This window comes from Sus scrofa, chromosome 3 (assembly GCF_054392235.1).
Source record: "Sus scrofa isolate SSC_HxYL_T2T_F1_AM1 chromosome 3, Sscrofa_HxYL_maternal_Yorkshire_Landrace_v2.0, whole genome shotgun sequence".
Taxonomy (NCBI): Eukaryota; Metazoa; Chordata; class Mammalia; order Artiodactyla; family Suidae; genus Sus; species Sus scrofa.
In genome coordinates this window covers 38,548,463-38,572,228 of record NC_139385.1, presented here as the reverse complement: position 1 = coordinate 38,572,228, position 23,766 = coordinate 38,548,463, and the positions used below count along the sequence as shown (strand labels likewise).

General features: G+C 52.8%; 1 protein-coding gene across 50 annotated transcripts in view; it reads left to right on the top strand.

The window, feature by feature from the left end:
- Positions 1–23,766, top strand: part of CLEC16A (C-type lectin domain containing 16A) — a 220,317-nt gene that overhangs the window by 27,577 nt on the left and 168,974 nt on the right. For 41 of the 50 annotated variants that reach the window (XR_014840762.1, XR_014840764.1, XR_014840759.1 and 38 more), the window contains exons 4-9: positions 414–562; positions 3,232–3,337; positions 5,002–5,125; positions 8,769–8,943; positions 10,293–10,346; positions 13,738–13,851. Coding sequence is in view for 35 of the 50 variants with exons in the window: in XM_021086621.2 (XP_020942280.2) it covers positions 414–562; positions 3,232–3,337; positions 5,002–5,125; positions 8,769–8,943; positions 10,293–10,346; positions 13,738–13,851 (722 nt within the window). In the remaining 15 variants the exon portion in view is untranslated. Of the gene's footprint in view, positions 1–413; positions 563–3,231; positions 3,342–5,001; positions 5,126–8,768; positions 8,944–10,292; positions 10,347–13,737; positions 13,852–23,766 lie in introns of all 50 variants that reach the window. The other 9 variants (XM_085017573.1, XM_085017569.1, XM_085017578.1 and 6 more) reach the window with 1 other exon arrangement.

Here is a 23,766-nt window from a genome sequence, read left to right as displayed (position 1 = left end):
CGAAAAAAACCAGATGGTGCCCTCTGTAGCACTGTCACATTCAAGGGTGACTGTATGACTTTCGATGGCAAGATGGGGCCATCTTTCATAAGACACAGTGCTGCTCACCCTCACCATGGGCGGTTTGTGAAAAGGCCCACACGCCAGCTCGTCTGCCCCCACCCCTCCATGGGCTCTCTGCTGAACCTTGCTGGTGTGGGAGAGAGGGAGGGGCGGCCCAGGCTTTCCCTGTCATTGCTCTGGAACTTGCTGGTGCTTAGGCCTGGTGGCCGATACCTTTGCAGGTTGAAGGTTAAGCTACTCCCTCTTAGCTTGATGGGTTCACGTACAGTCATGTGGTCATCTGCTCGTTCTTGGACTTGCCTCCAGCGTCAAGTAATTAACCTGTTTTCTGTCTTTTTTTCTCCGTCTAGATTATTTGCTCTCTAATAACTATGTAAATTCCATCATTGTCCATAAGTTTGACTTTTCCGATGAAGAGATTATGGCATATTACATATCGTTCCTGAAAACGCTTTCGTTAAAACTCAACAACCACACTGTGCATTTCTTTTACAATGAGGTGAGTGAGTGCCGGTTCCGTACAGCTGTGGGGGGAAAGCGAGCTGATCAGAGCAGCGCCTCTGTTTGGCGGGTGACCTGTGTCTATTCACAAAGCACTTACGCGTTCCTGTTTCCTGATGTTCACAGTAGTGCTGTTTTTGACCTGGGTGTGCATTGATTTTTTTTTTTTTAACAAGTTACCTTCCCTATTTTTGATGTAAAATTCATTTTGTGCTACCTGAGCGCACTATACTCTCGGTGGGGAGACATGCCCAGAAACTAACTCAGGGTTGTGCTTCTCTGTTGGCAAAACAGAAACTCCAGTCAGGCCCAGCTCTGCCACTTCCCTGCTCTGTGACCTCGGAGAGGTACCAGTCCTATGAGCCTCAGTTTCCTCATCTGAGAAATGGGAATGATAGTTTCTACCTCGAAGGCCCTTCTGGGGATTGATTTAAATGAGATCATGTCTTCAAAGCAACTAGCATGTACCTGGCATCCTAAAATGTAGCCAATACCATCCTTTGTAAGCTCAAGTCGCTGGTGTTCTTTGAGAAAATTACTAGCACTTTAAATAAATAAGTTGCTGCTGTTCTCACAAGTAAAGGGAACTTGAAGAATCAGGTCTGTTTATCTCACATACCAGAAGGCACAGATGCTGCCTGTCCCAGGGCTGCTTTGTCCCGTGGCTCAACCACTTCGTCAGCGACCCACGCTTTTCCATCTTCCTGCTCTGCTGACCGTTCCATTGGCGTCTGTCCTCAGGCTCAACCCCTCACGGTCTCAGGATGGCTGTAGGAGCTCCAAACGTCACGTACTCACACACCACTTCTGAAAAGCCTGATGAGATAATGTCCCTTCTTGTGTCCCAAATACTTCTTTCCCAGAAGCCTCTCAGCGGACTCCCCTCCTGACTTGCTGGTCAGAATTCTATCACATTTCCTCACGGCGTGTCTGAAATTTGGAAGCGGCCCGGCAGGGCAGTCCTGGCTCGGTCTCGCAGGTGGCGCCCATCATCTGAAGGCTGGCTTAGGGTCGGAGGGTCTGCTCCTAGGAGGCTCCCTCACACGGCTGACCGCGCAGTGCTGGCCGTTGGCAGGAGGCCTTGGTCACCCCGGCCCCTCCAGGGGGCTGCTTGAGTGTCCTCACGACTCGGCAGCTGGCTTCCCGTAAAACAGATGACCCCGGGAAACCAAGCCGTAACTCCTTTCCCGACCCAGCCTCGGCAGCCACACGCCGTGCCTTCCAGTGCTCCTTCAGCGGCACAGGCCAGCCCTGACCCTGTGTGGGAGGACAGCATGGTGACTCCAGCAGGCGAGCCAGGGTGATGGGCCACCTTGGAGGCAGCTGGCACGCAGCCCTGCGCTGTTAGTGTGGCAGGTGTCTTCTGGTCGGTGGTCACATACACTGCACAGCCTGTGTTGGATGTCACACCACAGTCCTGCTGAGTTTGGGCAAAATCCGTCCAGCTCTGTCCATGTGCTGTGGCAGCAGCAGCCTACACCTTGATTCCTTGTCTAGGTTGGTAGCAGGCAGAGCTGGCTTCTAAGGGCAAAAAGACAGGCTGTCGACCACAAAGTGCGGGGCAGTTTGAAAGGTCAACAATGTGTGGCCCAGTGCCTGGCACACAGTAGGTGCTCATTAATCCTGTCCAGAGACCAGAGGGGTGCTGCCCACCTTTTCCCTGAGGCTCCCCTGGGTGGAAGAAGCCCATCTGCAAAATTCAGACCAGAGAGAGGGCCAGCTTCTCCCTCCATGTAGATGTAGCCGGACTTCTGTGCACCCAGCAGCGGGGAGATGGGGCCAGCATGCTTCTGGAAGAACATCCAGCTGATCACCAGAGGAGTGGGAGGAGCTCGATGGTTGAGGCGCCTTGGTTTCCTTTTCTGCAGGCCAGTGCTCACTCGTTATGTGCACACCTGCTTCCAGTGCTCTAAGTGGCTTTGCCCTCGTCAGACAGGTGTCTCCTCCCTGGAAGTTGCCCCTTCCCTCTTCCCCCTGCCCTTCCTGCTTGGGGTGCCCTCCAGTCTTGCCCAGAGCCGCGTGGAAAACTGGCCAGCAGGGGGCAGCAGAGCACACCACCGTGAGCTTTCCCCTTGGGGCTCCATTGGTGGAGGTCCCAGGTTCTAAACTGTTTTAATCTGTTCTGATGACCTCTTTTTAATGGTGGAAGATACCCGAGACCCTCCTCCTGCATGACAGTGTTTACAATTTTAGTATTTCAAATAGAGAAATATATGGTAGCTAACAGTCTCTGAAGGTAGTAAAACTTTGTGTTGCATTTTATTCATTGCAGTGGCATCTATTAATAATAACTAGCATTGCTGCCAACAGTTCGTTAATGTCATTTAATCCTAGCAATCGTGAAGTGGGAATTATTATCCTCATTTTATAGATGAAGAAATAGAGGCTTAGAGGCATTCATTGGACAGCTAGGAGGTGGTCAGACAGACCGTGAACCCGGGCCTGGTGCTGTCTGGACCCATTTCTGTTTCTTCCATGGTCTCCCCTTCCCATCCCTTCCCGTATGCCCCACTGGGAATGAACCACTGGCTTGAGGTTCATGTGGCCCTTCTGGTTTTGTTTGTTTGTTTTGTGTTTTACCGAGGCCTCTGATAAGATTCACCACGCTGAAGTGGGGCAGGCCTGACTTGTGTCTATAACTGATTTTCGGTACTTCTTGTGTTTTAGCACACTAACGACTTCGCCCTGTACACAGAAGCCATCAAATTTTTCAATCACCCTGAAAGCATGGTTAGAATTGCTGTAAGAACCATAACTTTAAATGTCTACAAAGGTAAGTTTCCGCGTGCGTGCGTGCCTCGGCTTCCTAACTTGACAGCAGTGCTTGCTCTCGTGGGTCCCTACCAACTGTTCTCTCGGGGTAACAGGAAGCTCGCTTATTATAGCAGAGGTTGCATGCCTTACAAAAAGTTCTCCTGGCCGAACGTTCAGCTACCCCCTTGCACGAATACTGCCTTCTCTGCGCACACTTAGTTCTGTGCGTGAAAGTCTCCATGCTGATACGTACAAGTCATAGTACCCTACGAGCATCCACAGGATAATTAGAGAAAGCAAAGCTGTCTTTGAATTGTGAGATTGAAATATTTGCCCCTCAGCCTCTAAAATATACTTCAGTACAGCCAGGGGCTGTGTGATCTTTAAATAATGTGTGAAAGCATTTCACATCCCAAACAGCAGGGGGCAGTCTTGTATTCTCAACCGGCTGCAAAACCCAACAACAAATTCCTCCTTTCTTCCAAGAAACACTTAGTGCCTGAATGGAATCATTGCCTCCAGGAGAAAGCCCTTCCGGGGCCTCCTGCCCGCCCCAGCGCAAAGGCTGGCTGGAATTGCCCTCCAAGGCGACGGCCTTTCTGCCCAGCACGGGGGTTCTTTCCCATGTAGTCACCACATTGGAGCTGGGACCCCATTTTCTCAGGGACCAGATGCTTTGACTTTTGAGGGTTAACGAGGTGATTACTTGAGACGCCCCCTAATTGGGAGGGGGCGGGAACTCCTCCTCGGGAACTCACTCCAGCCTAGTTCTGGGATTGGGATTGCCTTAAATTGGAGAGCCTTTCTAAGAGCCTCGAGGGGTCGCAAACTCAGGGCCTGAGGGCCGAACCCAGCTCTCAGACAGGTTTTACGCGGCTTAGATATTTTTTGATAAAAGATAGAGTTGTCAGTATTTAAAACTTGGGAGGTCTCAGATGACTGCCTTGAAGGTGTAGATGTGGCTCTCCAGGGCCGCAGGGCAGTGCTGAGCTGGCGCCAGAAGCAGCTGCTGCCTTTGGGGTGGAGGCCCGTGCTCCCCACTGTACCCGCCTGGCCTGCCAGTGTCTCACCGAGTCCCTGGCCAGCCCACGGCTTCTGCGTTTGCGACCTGGTCTGAGCCCCAGTCCCGACACTGCCGCCACCACCGCCGCCGCCTGCTCTCTGTCCTCTAAGCCGCGTCTCTCCTGCCCCAGCCCTCTGCCCCTGAGCAGCTGCCTCCCCTCCCAGCTCCTAACCCTGTTAACTGTTGTCTGTTTTTTGCCTTTCCTTCAATGACGATTCCCGTGTTCCTTATTCCAGTGTCATGTAAGTTAATAACTTCTGGTTTTCCGCTTTCTTAACGTGTCCTTACATGAAAATACAGGAAGCTTGCTTGAAAATGGAGTGGTTTCCATTGCAGACTATTTAAATGTACTGCTGCTAAGTGGGCTATCTACTGCACTGTTAACGTTTAGCCCAATTAATGTTATCAGTTATAAAAATAGCATGAAACTGCCTCGCTGAGTATAGTTTTCTGAATAAGGTAACCATTTTTAAGTACTTCCAGGAAAGACAGAAAGAGTCAGATTATAGTCGAGGGCTTTTTTCATTGTGGTTTTGTTTTGTTGTTGTTTTTTTAATCTCCCCCAAGTTATTTTTAGTAGCTTGACTTTCTTGTCTTTCTTCTTTTGTGCCTTTTCTCAGTGGATAACCAGGCCATGCTGCACTATATCAGAGACAAGACCGCTGTCCCTTACTTTTCCAATCTGGTCTGGTTCATTGGGAGCCACGTGATCGAACTCGATAACTGTGTGCAGACAGATGAGGAGTAAGTGACCCCCCGGGGGGCCTATTAGGTGACAGGGTGCCTGGGGGAAAATGTCTTTGTCATTCATGAAAAACACACACACTCACACACACACACACACACACACACACACACACACACAAAACTAACCCTTACATGTAGGTGGAATATGGACTTCCACACTCTGGAAGGTTCCACATATTGTCTGATGGCATTTGTATGAAATGCCCAGAATAGGCAAATTCATAGAAGCAGCAGATGAGTGTTTTCCTAGGGCTTGGGGCGGGGGAAATGGAAGGTGACTACCTGTGACTGTAGGGCTTTTTTTTGAGGGGAGGGGATAAAAATGTTCTAAAATTGGCTGTGATGGTGGACACTTCTGTGAATACACTAAAAGCATTGAATTGTATACTTAGGGTGCAGTTTTGGTATGTAAAGTATCTCAATAAATCTGATTTAAAAAAAAGATCACAAAAAAAAAAAAAAAAAGAAAAAGAAAAAGAAAAGGAGTTCCCGTCATGGTGCAGTGGTTAACGAATCCGACTAGGAACCATGAGGTTGCGGGTTCGGTCCCTGCCCTTGCTCAGTGGGTTGAGGATCTGGCGTTGCCGTGAGCTGTGGTGTAGGTTGCAGACACGGCTTGGATCCCGTGTTGCTGTGGCTCTGGCATAGGCCGGTGGCTACAGCTCCGATTGGGCCCCTAGCCTGGGAACCTCCATATGCCGCGGGAGCGGCCCAAGAAATAGCAAAAAGACAAAAAAAAAAAAAAAAAAATTAAGATGGTGATGAATAATTCCAGAGCAGGATTTCTCCAATTTCATGCTCTTGATCTAGATAATTCTAACTGGGTAATTCTTTGTTGGGGGGGGGCGCTGTCCTGTGTGTTGTAGGGTGTTCAGCATCTCTGGCCTCCACCCACTAGATGCCAGCAGCACCCCGTTTCCAGTCGTGATGAGCAAAAAATGTCTCCAGACATTGCCATATGTTTCCCTTAAGGAAAGACTGAGTCCGTTAAGAAGCGCTGCCCCAGAGTGACAGCTTTGTAAGATCTGGTGAGAGGTGCACCTCGGTGAGGACGATAAAGAGACAGCAAAGAGGGCTCCCAGAGGTGGAGAGAGAGGAAACACTAGCTCCCTTATTGGGAAGGAAAGAAGGCTGGGTGGATGGCACATCTGACCAGGCATTTGGGAAAACAAGGACCCAGAGAGGTATGAATGGTCATGGGTATGAAACATAATGAAACACTTAACTCCAGAAAGAACAAAGAGTTATACGAGGAAGGAAATGCACTCCTGTTCCTCCCTGTGGCTCTGCATTGAATGGTTATGTCAACACCAATTGCTGATGACTACTGGGTGGGGGCTGGGGGAGGGGATACAAAAAGTTCTGTCCTAACAGAAGGTCACTGTGTACTTTATAAAATGGCTCAATTGCAGAATAGAGATCCTTGCAGATTTTATAGAAAAACAGAGGGAACTATCCACTGAAACAGTTAAAAAAGTTAAAAACTGCTTCTTCTGGGAATTGTCTTATGGCTCAGCAGGTTCGATCCCTGGCCCTGGAACTTCCACAGGTTGCAGGCATGGCCAAAAACAAAACAAAACAAAAACCCCTGCTTCCTCTCGAGAGAGGGTAGGGGTCAGGGAGGCTGGGCCACGAGCTGCTCTATTTTATGATCAGCTTATCAGTACTGTTTGATTTTTAAATCCTTCTGCATATATTACTTAAATACTTTTTAGGGCTGTACCTGTGGCACATGGAAGTTCCCAGGCTAGGAGTTGAATTGGAGCTGCAGCTGCCGGCCTATACCACAACCACAGCCATGCCAGAACTGAGCTGCATCTGCAGCCTACACTGCAGCTTGTGGCAACCCTAGATCCTTAACCCACTGAGTGAGGCCAGGGATCGAACCTGCATCCTCCTGGATACTAGTCAGATTCTTAACCTACTGAGCCATGATGGGAACTCCTGCTTAGATATTTTTTAAACTAAAAGTTTAAAAAGTGAAGTGCATCAAGTATCCTGCTAAAGGAGAGTGAACACAGTATCTTAAGTGGGAGGAGGTTGCAAACATTGTGTATAAATATTCTAGGTCTCATGGGGTGTGGGTTCCTCGGGACTCATTATACTGTTAGGCTTCACAACACGTAATTGTTATAAATATTTACTATCTTATGAAAGTACGGTGAGGAATAATTGTCCAGAATTAGGTAAAAGAAGCAAAATTGATCCTATCCTTTTTTTTTTTTTTAAAAAAAACAACGATTAGGCAGATAGATATGTAACACCCTCTTTTATTTTTTATTGTATTTTATTTTGCCTTTTCTAGGGCCGCTTTCTGAGGCATATGGAGGTTCCCAGGCTAGGGGTCCAATTGGAGCTGTAGCCACCGACCTACACCACAGCCACAGCAACTCAGAATCCGAGCCGCATCTGTGACCTACACCACAGCTCATGGCAACGCCGGATCCTTAACCCACAACCTCATGGTTCCTAGTCGGATTTGTTAACCACTGCGCCACGACGGGAACTCCCTGTAACACCCTCTTTTAGATGTGACTATAGGAAGACCCGAAATGTGGAGGACGGACATAGGGTCACAGATGTTATGTTAGTGGTGGCGCTATAGGAAACTTGATTTCGTTTTGCTATTATTTTCTTCTTTAGTTTTCTGTCTTCTAACATGACCATCTATGTCTTGAGTAGCAACCGTCGTGCAAACAACAGGTCTTCTCCTAGCTAGATTGCTCTGTGCAGCAGATGGTGCTTTGGGGGAGGTGACCGTGTCCCGCGGGCTCTTTTAGGGCTTCGTCCTTGGTGAGCGTGAGACTGATCGCTTGGGGGGCCTGACCCCGTGCCTGTTGGTTCACTGGAGGGAGTGGGGCCTCCTGGGGGATGGGGTGGGATGGCCTGTCCCTGTGCGAGGTACACCCCCGCCCCCCCACAACCCCGGTGGGTCTGCCTCTCTCCAGAAGTCCTCTGGAGCATTTTTTTTGTTGTTGTTGTTGTCTTTTTGCCTTTTCTAGGGCCACCCCACAGCATATGGAAGTTCCCAGGCTAGGGGTTGAATCGAAGCTATAGCCGCCGGCCTATGCCACAGCCACAGCAATGTGGGATCCGAGCTGCATCTGTGACCTACACCACAGCTCACGGCAATGCCAGATCCTTAACCCACTGAGCGAGGCCAGGGATCGAACCTGCAACTTCATGGTTCCTAGTCGGATTCGTTAACCACTGTGCCACGACGGGAACTCCTGGAGCATTTTAAATAGTGAGGATTTATTTTTCCCTGAATGCTGCTTATCTTAGGAGCCAAGGGATCTTACTGCTTAACCTGGTGGCTGCTCTTGTTTGAAATGGCTTGCTAAGGGCTTCCCTGGGTTTTGCTCTGTTTACCCATTTTGTCTTGGGCTGCGGTGGTGCTGGTGGGGTGAGTTGTACTGAGGCCCCCAGAAGATGGGGGGACCCTATGAGTCCCCTAAAATCGATTGTAGTGGACCTGTCCTTTTCCTCCTTAACGCACCAGTAGGGCCTGGCTAGGTGTCTCTCGAGACTGGCCCACATATTTGTGTGTGAACTGAGGGCCTCTGGGACCTAGTGTCAGGCTCTTGGTTCTGGGCTCTGAGCTTTGGCTCCCGGGCTGAGGTGGGCTCTCTCTCGGCAGGCACCGGAATCGGGGGAAGCTGAGTGACCTGGTGGCCGAGCACCTGGACCACCTGCACTATCTCAACGACATCCTGATCATCAACTGCGAGTTCCTCAACGATGTGCTCACGGACCACCTGCTCAACAGACTCTTCCTGCCCCTCTACGTGTACTCGCTGGAGAACCAGGACAAGGTGGGCAGGTGGGCGGGGCAGGCGGAGAGCCGTCGCGCTGAGGAGGGCTGGCCTTCGAAGGGACCAGGGCTTTGCCGTTCTTTTCCTTTCCTCTCATTTCCCCCGATGGGTTGAGGGAGAGGGCGGGAGGCGGAGAAAGAGAGAGAGAGGCAGTGAGTGCGTGTGCGTGGACTGTGAATGAATGAGAAAAGACTACTGAAATCAGAAGGAAACAGGAAACCTCTACAGATTTAGGGTTTTGGTTTCCGTGAGTCCTCCTGTTGAGGTATTCTCATCCCTGGTGGCGGAGTTTCTTGTGTCGCCACCAGAGTTCATTGCCTTGGAGAAGATGCAGCCACCGAACTCGCCCAAGATGGACAGTCACCTAGGAGAAGGGCCCGGGGCAGGGACTGTGCCCAGTCGGCTCGCGGGGAGAGGGCTGTGGAAGTGCTCGTCCTTGGGTGCCCTCCCTCCGCTCAGGGCCTCGGGCAACGTGCATCTGGACTGGGCCAAGGATCTGCATGTTTAACCCACCCCGCCAGGCGAGTCTGAGCTGGTAGCTCATGGTCCCCTCTGCGAGAAATGCCACTTCAGGGAGGGAGACCCTCCGCCAGCACCTCCCCAGGTTCAGGGGCAGAACCAGCTGGTCACTGCAGGGGCCCTGGCCTGTTACACGCGACCCACGGGGGTAGAGCTTTCTTTGTGGAGGTGGCACATGGGGATTCCTGTTGAAATCAGCGAGAAAAGAAAGTTGTAACCCTCATGCGATCTCCCCAAGGCAGCTCTGGAGACAGAGAGAGAGCATGGGGACGGGAGCTTTCAGACCTGAGTTCACACGGCCTCTTCCCTCTCCCCGCTCTGCCACCGGCAAAAGGCAGTCATCTCCCCGGAGCAAACAGTGTCCTGAAGGTCCTCTCAGGGCTGGCGCGAGGTGGAGCTCGTGACACCCGTACAGATGAGGGGCCTCCTGAGACCGGGGACCCCTGAGACCAGGGGCCCCAGCCTCTCCCACCCCCGCCTTCCTGAGGGTGGGCCTGGGGCCTCTCCCACCAGCGCTGGGGCCAAGCTGGGGGAAATTAACCCTCTGGGTAATCTAGGACCTGGTTCTTCTCTGGACCACGGTCAGCGTCTAGTCCGTGACTGAGGGTGCAGGCTTTCTCAGGTGGAAGCAGAGCGGCCTCGTGGATGGCGTCGGATGGGATTAGGTTGCGAGTCTCCTTTGCAGGGCGGACTCTGCCACCAGAGAAGAAGAGCCGGGGGTCTTGGAGGAAGGGGGGGAGGTGCTGGGCGTCGCTCCTTCAGATGCATGGCTTCTGTACCCTCCGTGCGTGACCGAGCCCTCTCTCTGTCTCTTCCCCACCCGTCACCAGGGAGGAGAACGGCCAAAAATCAGCCTGCCCGTTTCCCTGTACCTTCTGTCACAGGTATGTTTGCCCTATCGCCCGTGTCCCAACCACATGGTGACGTGGGGTCCGGGGTGGGGGGCTGCTGCCTTGCGGAAATTTCCCAGGCCACTTTGCCCTGTCTTCTCTCTCCGTGTCCCCACCTTGAAATAAAATAACAAGACAGGGAAAAGGGGGTCCATTTTCCAGACACTGCTAGAGGCGCTTTGTATTTTTTCGTGGTCGTGCTTGGAAGTGTGAAGAGAAGTGAACAATAAATCAAGCCTGGCACATATGTACTTGGTTTTTACTGTGGGGACTGAGGTTTCCGAAACCGCCAAGGAGCGTTCTGAACACCCTGGAAACGTCGCCCGCGCGGGTCCTGTTTTCGGCCATTTTGACCGAAACCCCGAACCGCAGGCCCCCACGTGTAAGTGCACAGCAACTGTGCCTTCACAAACTTCCATCCACGAGGCCGCTCTTCAAGGCTTTTATGGTGGTTTTAGTTCCGAGGTTACCTTCTGGAAGGTATCTTATAGCAGCCTCAGTCCCCAGATGTGTGTCTTGAGCCAATTTGTCTGCCTCCCCCTCTTAAACAAGTGTGTTTCCTTCTCGTAATTATGTAATATTTACAAGAAGGGAAAAACTCCATGGTGACCCAGTTACATAACTTTAAAAATATTTTTATTACGAGCAGTCCAGACTCTCAGGCCATCTCATTAGACTGTCAAGTAGTCAGACATTTGACCCGAGTTCTGTTCCCACTTCTGCTGTGGCCTGGGTATTTATTGGCTTTGCTGAGCGAATGGCCTTCTCACTTGGTCTGTGGGCCATTTCGAGTCCGAGGAGGGCTGTCTCCCATTGCCCTGAGAAGAGAGATGCTGACTCGGCCTCCTCCTGGCGGCCAGGCCAACTGGGACCGTTGCGTGGCCACTTCCCCATCACCCAGGTCTTGTCCCTGTGGCTCTGTTTGCTCGGGGCTGTGCGCTGGTGCCGACTCTCTGAATGCCCCTCTGTGCGCCCAGCTCCGTGCAGAGCCCAGCCCCTCCTGGCAGCTGTTTCCACCGCCTCCTTACGGATCCACTGGCCTCTCCTGCCTGGGATTCTGGAGTCTGGCAGGATGCGCGCAGGCCAGATGCTCAGCTGCAGGAACCCCGGGGCAATCGGCCGCCCTCAGGACCCTTCAGCTGCTGGAGCACCCCGCGGAGCCAGCCCCACTTTTTCTCCGAGAACCCCCTTTTCCTGCTTTCCTAGTGAGGGACCTAGGGACTAGTTTCGGTCTCTCACAGAAGCGCTGTCTCTGGCGTCCCAACCCACGTAGTGGAGCTTTGCTCCCCACCCTGCGTTTCCCTGTGATTTTATTAGCCAGTTGCCTGAGGATGTAAAAACCTCAAATCAGTTCTAAATCCTGGTGCTTAAGCTCTACATCAGAACATCCTCAGAAGTTATTTTATAAGCATCACTACTAAACCAGGAAAATTTACATTGATGACGTTAACTCAGTGTGAGGGACGCTCTCCAACTAACACTGAACCTCTTGTGACACAAACAGGATGGCCCAGTCTTTTTTGTCCTTTTATTTTTGGGGGGGGTCCTTTTTAGGGCTGCACCCGAGGCATATGGAGGTTCCCAGGTTAGAGGTTGAATTGGAGCTGTAGCCACCAGTCTACACCACAGCCACAGCCACACGGGATCTGAGCCAGGTCTGCAACCTGCACCACAGCTCACAGCAATGCCGGATCCTTAACCCACTGAGCGAGCCAGGGATCGAACCTGCGTCCTCATGGATACTTGTTTGGATTGGTCACTGCTGAGGCACCATGGGAACTCCTGGCCCAGCTCTTTTGAGTCTGGCCCACACACGCTTCCACGTACCTTGTGACTGTCGGCTCCACCACTCCCAGCCTTCCCCATCCATAGCGCAGGAATGGCACCATGCATGTCCACCCTGGCCTCTGTCGGGTGGGCTTAGTAGATAGATGCCCACTGAGTGTTTGTGGACTGAATTCCTTTGTCATCAGTATGATCACTGTTGCTTGAAGGCCCACCCTGGGCCTGGGCTAACCCGCTCGATCATACTGTACAGTCTATGATTGGCAGTGAGTGTCTCCCCCATGTTTTAAAAACACCGTGCTGTTTTTTTCGGTAGGTCCCACATTTGGTTTTTCTGCCTGTACCTTTAATTGAATTGTATTTATTTTTGGCACAATGTGTTCATTCTGCTCCAACAGTACAAAACGGCATGAGGGAAAATCGCCCTCTTACCCCTGGTCCCACTCCCAGAGGCAGCCAGTGTTTTAGTTTCTGCCTTTCCCTTTTTTTTTGATTTACAATATTTTAAAAATATTCAGTCTCCCAATTTCTATCCCCAAAGACAATTATCATTGTCCTTCCAGAGACGTTCTCTGCCAGGGGTTTTCAACTGGTGGTGATGTCACCCCGCCTCCCAGGGACACTGGCTAGTACCTGAAGATGATTCTGCTTGTCATGACGCGGGGAGGGGGTGCAGCTGGTATCCAGGGGGTAGAGGCCATAAATGCTGCCAAATATCCTACAATACACAGCACAGCCCCCCCCCAAAGAATTATTCCCAACAATAGTGCTGAGGATGGGGAGCCCTGTTCCCCATATACATGAGCAAATACAGACGTGTGCATACCCCATTGATGTACCAGCGGTCAACACATCCCACGTTGTGCTGCGGGACCCGTGTGGCCTTCACATTTTAAAACAAGCCCAGGGGTGTCTGAGCCAGCTTTGCGAGGCAGTTTCGGTACCCAGAATTCTCAAGCCATTCCTCTGAACCTCCGGCAACAGGCCGGGGCAGCCAGGCCATCTCAGCAGCCGGCCCTTCTGATGCTGCTTCCTGGCCCAATGTGGTCTGTCTCTTTGGCTCCTGCAGCTTCTCCTCCCCACAGTTCTCACCCCTGCCCGTGCTGCCCTGGAGTCCCGGTGTGCTGAAGCCCACCGCACAGGTCAGAGCTCGTTCCAGAGATGGCATCTCTGAGCAACGAACCTCTGCCAAGTCCTTGATTGGAACCAGGCTTGCCGGCCCCTTCTTCCGTGTAACTGAAATATTGGGCCCATGCCTCCGAGTCTTATCGTAATCGGATTTGACGCTAAAATGCCCTTGGAGAGGAAGGAGTGCGGGTTTGGCGCTCCTTTTCCACGTCGCCCCACTTCAGGCGGCTTTGGCTGCAGCCAGCCATGAGGGACAGTCTCACTTTAATGCACTTCCCTCTGCCGCCGAGCAGCCAGCCAAATAGTCTGAACGGAGGGGGCCCAGCTGTTGAAGGAGAAAAGTATAATTGGTTTCCCCTAAATGTGACCCGTTCTTTGGATTCGGCATCCCTGGGATTGCTGCTTCATCGAGGAGGAGGAGGAGCCGAGGGCCCGCACACTTTAATGCACTTCCCTTTTTTCCCCTCGCCAGGTCTTCCTAATTATACACCACGCACCCCTGGTGAACTCGTTAGCTGAAGTCATCCTGAATGGCGATCTGTCTGAGACGTATGCTAAGCCCGAACAGGATGTTCAGAGAAGCTGTGTAAGTCATTAGTGTGGGGACCATCTCAGGACCCCGATAAGAGGCCATTGCTCATGGGGTTAATGTGTGTCTCTCTAAAACCAGAAACCAACATTCTGCTTGTATAGCACCGATGAAGCATAAACCCTTCCGGGATTCAGGGAGCCTAATCGGAGCATTGACGTGCGTACCCAGAAAGATCTGGGGTCGAGCACGAGGAGGGGATCTGACTGGTCGCATGTCATTGGACGTGGCATTGCACCGTTCTGGGTCTCAGATTGTGTTTCTGTGAGACACCGTTACTGGGTCAGAATGAGAGAATATTTTGTCGGAGGCACCTGCATCTGCAGAGGCGGGATGCGGAACAGCTGTGAATGACACAGACCCCATGAGGTGGCAGTGGGGAGCAGTGGGGACTGTGGCACATTTGAGCGTGTACGTGTCCTTTGTGAGCAGCTGCTGTTCTGCACGAATATGGATGCGGTACTGCCAGGCCTTCTCATGTTTCTAGAGAATCTGGGAAGCTGCATTTGGAGGCAAATACCCCCTAAGTTTGAAGGTATCACCCAGCCATGGCCCAAACAAAGATTGTCTGTGCTTTCTGCATATTCGTGCGTTTCGTGCTCTCCTAAAGGGAACCCCCGATGATGAGGGTGTCAACCTCTCCCGAGGCTTTCCCACCTTGGCCCCGTGTGCCTTGCCTGCCTTCCTGCCTCCCACCCTAACCACACATACTGAGCTCCCAGCTACCTCAGTACCTGCCCAGCTTGCCGTCTCCCCCGCCCCCGGGCCTGTGCCCTTACCGCACACACCACTTGGGAGGCCTCTCTCCTGGTTCCCTCCCATTAAAGGCTCTACCTGCTCTGAGCAGTTTATGGCAGACGTCTTGTCTGTCATTGGATCGTCTCACCCTAGGCTCTAAGTGCAGATCCGAGGTGAGCGGTGTGTAGCCAAAGACTGCTTCTTGAGGCCTCTGGCCCTGCAGCCCGGTTCTCAGGCAGATGACACACAGCCTGGGCTTGCCCTTGGGCAGTGACTCTGTTGTCACATCTTGAGCGTGTGGGTGGAGTGTGATACCAGAGCATGAAGGGCCAGAATGCCTGGCGCATAAGAGGCCCTGGCCCTTCTGGTTTTTCTGGTGTACGATGTCCCGGATGGGCCACTTGGCTCTTTAAGGGAACATTGATGCCTCTGAAAAGGTTTCCAGAAACCTGTGCTGTTAGGGGTGGCATTAGTTCAGCTGAATTGAATGAGGCCTTTTCATGGCCCCTGTCTGGCCTATCTCTTCTTTGATTCATCCAGGAAGTATTTACTAAGGCCTTTCTCTGCATCAGGTATGGTGCTAGTTCTGGGGACATATAAAATCCTAAATCACCCTGGTCACACCAGAGCCCCACAGTCCAGCAGGAGAGACAGATGTTGATAAAACTTTCAAAGCAATGTTCTGTCTCAAGTCCTGTAAGCGCTCCAAAGGGAAGGAGCCGTGTTGGTGACAGGGTTTAACCTGGAGGTGACAGTTGATGAGTTTGAACAGGGAAAGCTCCCCTCGTGTCCGTGTTGTGACACCATACGGGCTGGAGAATGTGGAGCCGGCTTAGTGTTGATGCAGCTGGAGATATTTCTTTTCTTTTTTGTTTTGTTTTTTGTTTTTTGGGTTTTTTGTTGTTGTTGTTGTTGTTGTTGTTGTTTTGTTTGGTCTTTTTAGGGCTGTATCCACAGCATATGGAGGTTCCCAGGCTAGGGATCAAATTGGAGCTGCAGCCACCAGCCTACGCCACAGCCACGCCAGGTCTGAGCCATGTCTGTGACATATATCAGAGCCCACAGCAACGCTGGATCCTTAACCCACTGAGGGAGGCCAGGGATTGAGCACATGTCCTCATGGATACTAGTCGGGTTCATTACCACTGAGCCATGATGGGAACTCCTGGAGGTATTCTTTGTAACTTCCTTTCTTTTTTTTGGCTGCATCCATGGCATGTGGAAGTTCCTGGGCCAAGGATCGAATCTGGCCCAGCACGGCAGTGGCACTGCTGGATCCTTAAAGTTGGCTGAGCCACAGGGAACTCCAGCAACTAACTTTCTTTCTTTCTTTTTTTTTTTTTTTTTTTTTTTCTTGCTATTTTAGGGCCACACCCACAGCACATGAAGGTTTCCAGGCTAGGGGGTAGATGTGGAGCTACAGCTGCCGGCTTGAGCCACAGCCACAGCAACATGGGATCCTTAACCCACTGAGTGAGGCCAGGGATCGAACCTGCATCCTCATGGATCTTGGGTTCATTAACTGCTGAGCCGTGAAGGGAGCTCCCAGCAACTTTCTTAAACTTGCTTTTGCTGAGTGAATGCAAGTAACAGAACACTGAATCAGCAGAATTGGCAGAGCCTCCAGACGAGGCTGCGGAGGGACCAGCCAGCCAGCGGGTCGCCCTGGGCTAGCTGTTTCACCCCATTTAGAAAACAGCGCGTCTGAGGCCTGCTCAGGAGGGCTGCGGTGAGGATGAGGAGAACATATGGTAAAACTACTGGTCCAGTCTTTGACAGGGTGCAGTCTGGCCCTCGGAGCCCTTTGGTCTTCACAGTGTTTGAAAGAAGATTTTATGAATCACCTGCTTTCAAATTTGGGAAATTTCATGTAGAAGTCCAGCGGGCAGGATGGTCTTGAACAGTCTGGTGCTGGTGTGCACATGTTCCTGCAGGAAGCTTCTCAGAGGCTGCCCCCATCAGATGTGGCACGTGTCTGCTGTCAGATTTGCTGCCTGCTGCTAACTCACACTGCATTTACATTAGTAACGGGTCGGAACGTAGTGGGTCCATTCGGACTTCGTTTTGTCGCATGATTTCCAGACCCCAAGACAGCTGCTAAAGCGTCATCGCAGAATGCCTGTCTCTGAGGCCCTCACTTAGACTTGATGTTCTAACAGATGAACCCAGAGGTTGTTGGGGTGCTTGGGTTTGCAGGTGTTTTCATGGAAGTTGATGGTGCACAGTTGCAGAAAACAGAGAGCGATCCTGTACCTTTCCCCTAGCTTTCCCCAGGGGTGACAGCTGGCAAACCACGTGTACAGTGTCATAAGCAGGATACTGACATGATACGTGGCTTTGCAGTTAGGGCCAAAGCAAATTGCAGGAAACTACTGGCCAGCTGTCAACTTAGCAGGCCCGCTTTAGTTGAACCCTCTAACCAGAGGGATTGGCTCTGATCTGTTCTGGTTCCCGACGGCCTCCTCTTGGGATGAGCTCCTGCCTCTGTCGCGATGGACATGTAACTGCTCGTGTGGTGAACACCTGAACTGGAAGTGAGATTCTTTTAAGTGTGGAAGGAATTGCCAGCCCAAGTGAAAGTGTCAGCTCTCTACCTCTGGTCAGCGCCTTTCCCCGGGTGCGACATCGAAGTTTGTTGCATACCGATGACTGCAGCTGAAATTGGGGAAGAGTTTCTCTCATTTGTGACTTGTTTGACAGTAGTCCCGGTAAGAGTTACCTGCCTTCCCTCTGAGCAAGAACAGTCTCCTATTGTTTCCTGCCAAACTCGGATGTGGTTTGATCATACTTGTTTTAAGTCTCTTGGTCTTTTTTAACCTACTTTCTCCTTCCCGTAATTTGTAGATAAGTTACTGGTATTGCTTCATGTTACCAGCAGACCTTTCACAAAACCAAACCAAAATTGAAGAGAGAGAAGCAGAGGGGAGAGCAGAGTTATTTGAAAAGTCTGTAATTTAGGGTTAAATTGAAAACCCATCAGCATGGTTAGGTAAATATCTAATTGAAATTCATCTGTGCATTCACATCATATGGTCCCTGCTAAGGGCTACTCCTCATTGCAGTCCTCCTGCAGAGCAGATAGTGTTCCTTGTCGGGGGAAGTAGAGTAAGAGAGCACTCATTCTGAAACTGCTCATGTCTCATTATTTTTGCAAAATGAGCACATAGATTAGATTATGGGGTCTGCATCATTACCTGTAGGCACTTGTTTTTGAAGGGACTTTTTCATCCTGGGTTTCTGTGGAATTGCTTCCTTCATTTTTGCCTTCATTCATTTATTCCCTGAGCAGAGATGCGCTGGTGCCCAGGAAAGACACCCCTCTGCCCTCACTGGGCTTCCTATCCCTGACGAGGGCAGGGGCCGTGTCTTGGTGACACCTGCATCACCTGTGCTGTCACGGGGCTGGCTGAAGATGCCCGGGGGCACATGGCAGGCCTGAGTGACTCAGTGGGCAAACTGGCGGCAGAGTCACAAGGGCTCTTGTGATGTTCTTTGAGACTCTCAGAATAGAAATGGCCTCGGAACCTGTCCCTCACACGCCATCTTCTCTTTGCTCGGGAGTAGAGCGGGGGAGGAGTTGGGGGGGTTGCTTTTGGTTCCACATTTCGCCTTAAGATGCAGTCTGGGGGAGGGGGCTCTGGAGCCAGGCCTCCAGGGCTCCTCAGATCCTGGCTCCTCATCTTACTCGGTGTGCACAGGGCAAGTTGGTTCCCCTCTCCAGGCCTTGGTGTCCTCACCTCCCCAATTAGAATTACAGCCAGGGGTGTGTGGAGAGGAGTGAATGCAGCCTAAAGTGCTCATTCCCAGGCCTAGTGCACATCGAGGCCTGCATGTCAGGTGTTAGCTTTGTAATACTCTTGGCTTCTGAGGCTTGGGAACAACCCGGCAGCCTTACTTGGGCCCTCTCTTCTTGGGGTGATGAACACAGAGGCACATGTGCACCCCGAAGGGAGCCGCCTTGTGACCAGACACAGGGCACAGAGGGCCAAGTGTTAGTGGTGACGACGACGATGACGACGATGGCAACAGTTGTCACGTTGCCATGCAGTGTCAGCAGGCTGAGCCTTGGTGCAGTCCGGGCCTTCCGACTCAGCTGGATCCCATCTCTGGAAAGTGCAAGTACTTAGCCAGCTTATGTGCCTGCGCGCCGTGGGTGGCTGGCTCTGAATTCCAACTGGGGGCTGAGAATTCCGGGCCAGAATAGGCTTGTTTGTCCCAAAAGGAAGACGGCTGCCTCCCTCTGTGGGCACCAGTTCAGCCAGTTGGGCTGGCCTCCGGGGGGATCCGAAAGGGCGAGTGCACCTGAAATGTCAGCCACCAGCTCTCACGTGACATCTGTCCTTCCCGGGAGCTGGACCCTCTGCTGGCAGAAGGCTCCCCCGGGACGTGGCATGTGGAGCCGGCAGCTGGGAAGGTAGCAGCCTGCCTTCTCTGACCTGTGTGTTTACAGAAGCAGAGCGTGAATCATGGGCTCGCAGCCCCTGATGGCCACTGCACGACTGTCTTTCCAGTCCAGGCTTGAATCAGAGGCAGTTTCCTGAGAACGGAATGCATCAGACAGAATAGCCCCCTTGCAGCCGGGCTTAGAGCCCTCCATGCCCACCATCTCTCAGTGGCCCCGACCTTGCTCATGACCCCAGGGTAGTCAGTGCTGGTTCTTTCTGAAGCAGACACATTCTTCCTCCTGAAAGTGGTGACCGGCTGGCTTCTGGGAGAGGTTGACTGTAAACACTGAAGGGGAAAATAGACTTTTGTAAATCAGTCGCCTTTGCTAGCACAGTCAAGAACATTCCCACAAAGAATTAGAACTTGTATCTTCTCCCTTTTTGTGGGGCCACTTAATCTAGCCCATCATCTGTTAACAGAATTGCACCTCCGAGGCGCCCCTGCTGCCTGCAGAGGCCCGAGTGGCCGCAGCAGCTCATGGGCCAGAGGATTTGACCAAATCGGAGAGAATCCAGGGTGCGTCACCTTCCGCCCACCAGGGGCATCGTGGCAGATGGGACACCTCCTGGGCAGAGGGGGGTCTGCGCAGCTGAGGGAAGCCTGTTGGCGTGGGGGCTCACGGAGACGCGTCTGTTGTGGGAGCTGGGGGCTGGTACTTTCTAGGGAACTGGAGAAAGGCTGGGGGTTCTCGGGACAGCCACGACCTGGAGGATCACACAGGGCAAAACCCAGTGGGCAGCACCGGGTCGGGGTGGAGAAAGTTCTGTGACTCAGGCCTGAGATGGCTTTTGTCTGTGCAGCATGACGTGGAATAGAGATCACTCAGAGGGGTGGGGCGGTGGCACGCCCCGATGGAGGGAGCCCTCCCCTAGTCTGCATGGAGCCATTGGTGGCTTCTTCCAGTTTCCGCTGAGGTCAGGAAGATGGAGCGTGAGGGCAGAAGAGGAGGTAGCCACCACTTCGGGTGTCTTTGCCCTGGGGCTCTGCACGTTTGCATCCGCAGACCGACCCCTTTGGGCCTTGGAGTTTTTGAACTGGACTGCAGGGTCCTTGAAGCTGGGTCTATGTTACTCATTCATCTATTTAACACACAATTCCTGAGTGTGTCCACGGCGCTATTCTAGGCACTGGAGATAGACCATGAACAGAACAAAGACCCCTGGCCTCCGGGAGCTTCTCTTATAGTGGGAAGAGAGAGAGGAGCGGTAAAACCATTAGTGAACATGGGAGCATGTCAGGTGTGAGATGCGCTCTAGAAAACAGCCCTAGTGGGAGTTCCCGTCGTGGCGCAGTGGTTGACGAATCCGACTAGGAACCATGAGGTTGCGGGTTCGGTCCCTGCCCTTGCTCAGTGGGTTAACGATCCGGTGTTGCCGTGAGCTGTGGTGTAGGTTGCAGACGCGGCTCGGATCCCGCGTTGCTGTGGCTCTGGCGTAGGCCGGTGGCTATGGCTCCGATTCGACCCCTAGCCTGGGAACCTCCATGTGCCGCAGGGGCGGCCCAAGAAATAGCAAAAAGACAAAAAAAAAAAAAAACCATTAGTGAACATGGGAGCATGTCAGGTGTGAGATGCGCTCTAGAAAACAGCCCTAGTGGGAGTTCCTGTCGTGGCGAAGTGGTTAATGAATCCGACTAGGAACCATGAGGTTTCGGGTTCCATCCCTGGCCTTGCTCAGTGGGTTAAGGATCTGGCATGGCCGTGAGCTGTGGTGTAGGTCGCAGACGCAGCTCGGATCCGGTGTTGCTGTGGCTGTGGTTTACACCAGTGGCTACAGCTCCAATTGGACCCCTAGCCTGGGAACCTCCACATGCCTTGGGTGCAGCCCTAGAAAAGGCAAACACACACACACACACACACACACACACACACACACACACAGAGAGAGAGAGAGAGAGAGAGAGAGAGAGAGAGAGAGAGAGAGAAAACAGCCCTAGTGAAGTGGAGAAGGAAGGAGGGCTGGGTGAGGAAGCGGGGGAGGCCCTTCTCCACAGGGTGGTCTCATGGAAGAGGTGACACGAGAGCACAGACTTAGGGAAGTTAGGGGGCTAGTCGTGTAGATGTCTGAGCATTTGGGCCAGAAAAGAGCAGCCAGAGCAAAGGCCCCTGAGGCAGAAGTGTGCCCGGCCTGTGGGGAGCAGGCAAGAGCAGTATGGTGGGGTGAGCCTAGGGGGGTGAGGTGGGAGGGGAACAAGGATCTGAAGCCAGCAGGGCTTTTCAGGCCTTTGGAGGGCTCGGGTCTTTACTCCGAGGGAAGTGGGAATCCCCTAACCTTGGGGTCTGCAGCGTTCAGCATGGGTCCTGCAGTCAACTTGAGCTGTCTTGAAATACCGAACCTCAACTGGGATACAGGCCCTGTGTCTCTCTAATGAGCAAAGAGTTCCCATCCTGGTCAGCGCCAGAGTCCTCTGGCCAGGAAACTGTGTTTTGCTTGGGGGGTGCTTTGCCTGACAGGAGGCTGGGGGGCTGCACGTGGGTGAGAAAAGGGCCAGTCCGGTCACCCCTGCTCTGGGTGCTCCAGCTGTTTATGACAGTGGCCAGGCGGGGAGTGGTATGGGTCCCTTACTGCCTGGCTTAGGACAGTCCACGTGGTGGGTGGGTGTAACTCTCATCCTGGGGGGACGGATGGTGGGGCCACCCTTGAGTTGTGTGTCCTGGCTGGTCTGGGATTGACTGCTCGCTGACCACTTGCCACGGCGCTCATCACCTCACCTACTAACCCTAACCTACTGGGAGCCCCTCCCCGTAACCTCCAGCCAGTTAAAAAACCAGACCTGAAAGGGCTTTGTTCACGCCATCAGTATTGTCTGGGTGACACTTGGACCGTGGATGGCCCCTCCACACAGGAGCAGCACCTGTCTGTTGGGCACGGACCAGCTGGCTGGTGTGCTCGCCCTCCCTGCCCACCACGGTATTTCAGGTGCACCCCCACGATCCAGGCCAGTGCCCCGCTGGCCTCCTGGGCTCAGGATGAGCAGGACAGAGGCGGTCACTGTCATGATGCCCTGGTGGGGGACTAGATGGGAAACAAGCCGGTCCACACAGATTTAAGGATTGGATCTGGGAGGACGTAGAAAACAGCTTTGGGAGATGACGGGGAGGGAGGCCCTCCCTGAGGAGGTGACACCGGCTTGAGGGCTGAAGGATGGGAGTGGAAGGTGGATCGAGGGCTGAGATGGTCAAGGCCCAGGAAACAGTGAATCAAGAGACAGAGGTAGCTGTGAACTGGCCGTCTGGGACCAGGAGAGGGGCCTGGAGGCTGGCAAGGCCTGGGCCGCTGGAGGAGGGGCATTTTCATTTTCTAGAAGAGGAGCTCGCTTGTTGGCTCGGCGGCTCCTAGTAACCCATGCAGCGAGGCGCTGTTATCCTCAGAGTCTCGGCAGGAGGAAGCTGACGTCACTTCCCAGGGGCTAAGGGATCATCCTCCTGTCACCCAGTCGGGGGGCCTTGCTGGCCTCCAGCCCCACATGCCCGCCCTTGCTATTCTGTGCCCTTCTGCCACCGTCCACGATGATGTCCCCGTTTCATGACATATAGGATTCTGCACCGGACGTCTCAGATCTCTGAGGGTCACCACTCTTTCACAGGTTGTTATCTTTTCTTAGAGAACACGATGAGGCAAAATACGCCCCCTGAAGAAACACCAACTTAAGCGTGTTGTTTGTCCCTGCTTAATGAAGGAGCATAAGATATTTTATTTTGCGTGAGCGTTGACCATGCCGCTTCAGTCACAAACACCTTGGGATTCATTTCTGCTACAGGCATTCATTAGCTCTTGATTGAATGGTGGACACGGCATTAGAGGGACAGACAGGGCGGTGCTAGGTCTAGAGAGGGACGGAGAAGATGCCTGGGGTGGGAAAGGCCAGAGGGCTGAGCTGGCCTCATGCAGACCCGGCGGCACCCGGAGGCTGCTTTCTAAGAAGTCCCAGCACCACCTTGACGTGAACTGACGATTCCTATAGTCTGAGCTCGGGCGTGTGTGTAGGTGGAGGTCTCTGGGCGCAGAGACGGCTCCGAGTCCAGATATATGGGCACTGCCTTGGGTTGTGCCTCGGCTGCCACAACACTCCCTGATAATTGGCCGGTGGTGGAAAGAGTGCATGCGCCTCTTGTTAGCGGCAGTGGCCCGTTACCTCTTGATGTTTCCCCCACGGTGGGTTTTCCTTTCCCCGTAATGTCTGGCAGCATTGCCCAGTCACCTCGCTGATACGGCCGAGGCTGTGCATTCTGGACGCCTCCGTGGGCCTTGGCTCAGCAGCCCCACGTCCCTCAGGGTCTGGCATGTAATACACACACCCATCCATCACCCCAGAGTTTATTCTGTCTGGTGTTTGCTCGCTGATCACCTCGTTCGGGAACAAGCATAGCCTTGCTCTGCTGCAATTAGCGGCCGGCTTCTCTGCGAGGCTGGTTGCAAAGCCACGTGCTGCGGTGCCGTTGGTTACGGTTGGCATGAACCCGGTCACTGTGACCCGCCTGTGACACCTGTGCCTGTGAGACGCAAATGGGGAATAATTACGCACTGTGCTCGTCCATGATGCTTGACAGGCCAGAGGGCCACCTAATTAGTGATGTGATGTGTAGACTGTCCCTGAGCAGGGCTACCTGCTCCTTGGGGCAGTGTGACTCGGGCATGGCAGGGCCCCTTACAGCCACCCTAGGAGGCTCCACTGCTTGTGGAGGGTTGAACTTTTGAGCTGGGCTGCAGAATGGTTGGGCTTCTAGGC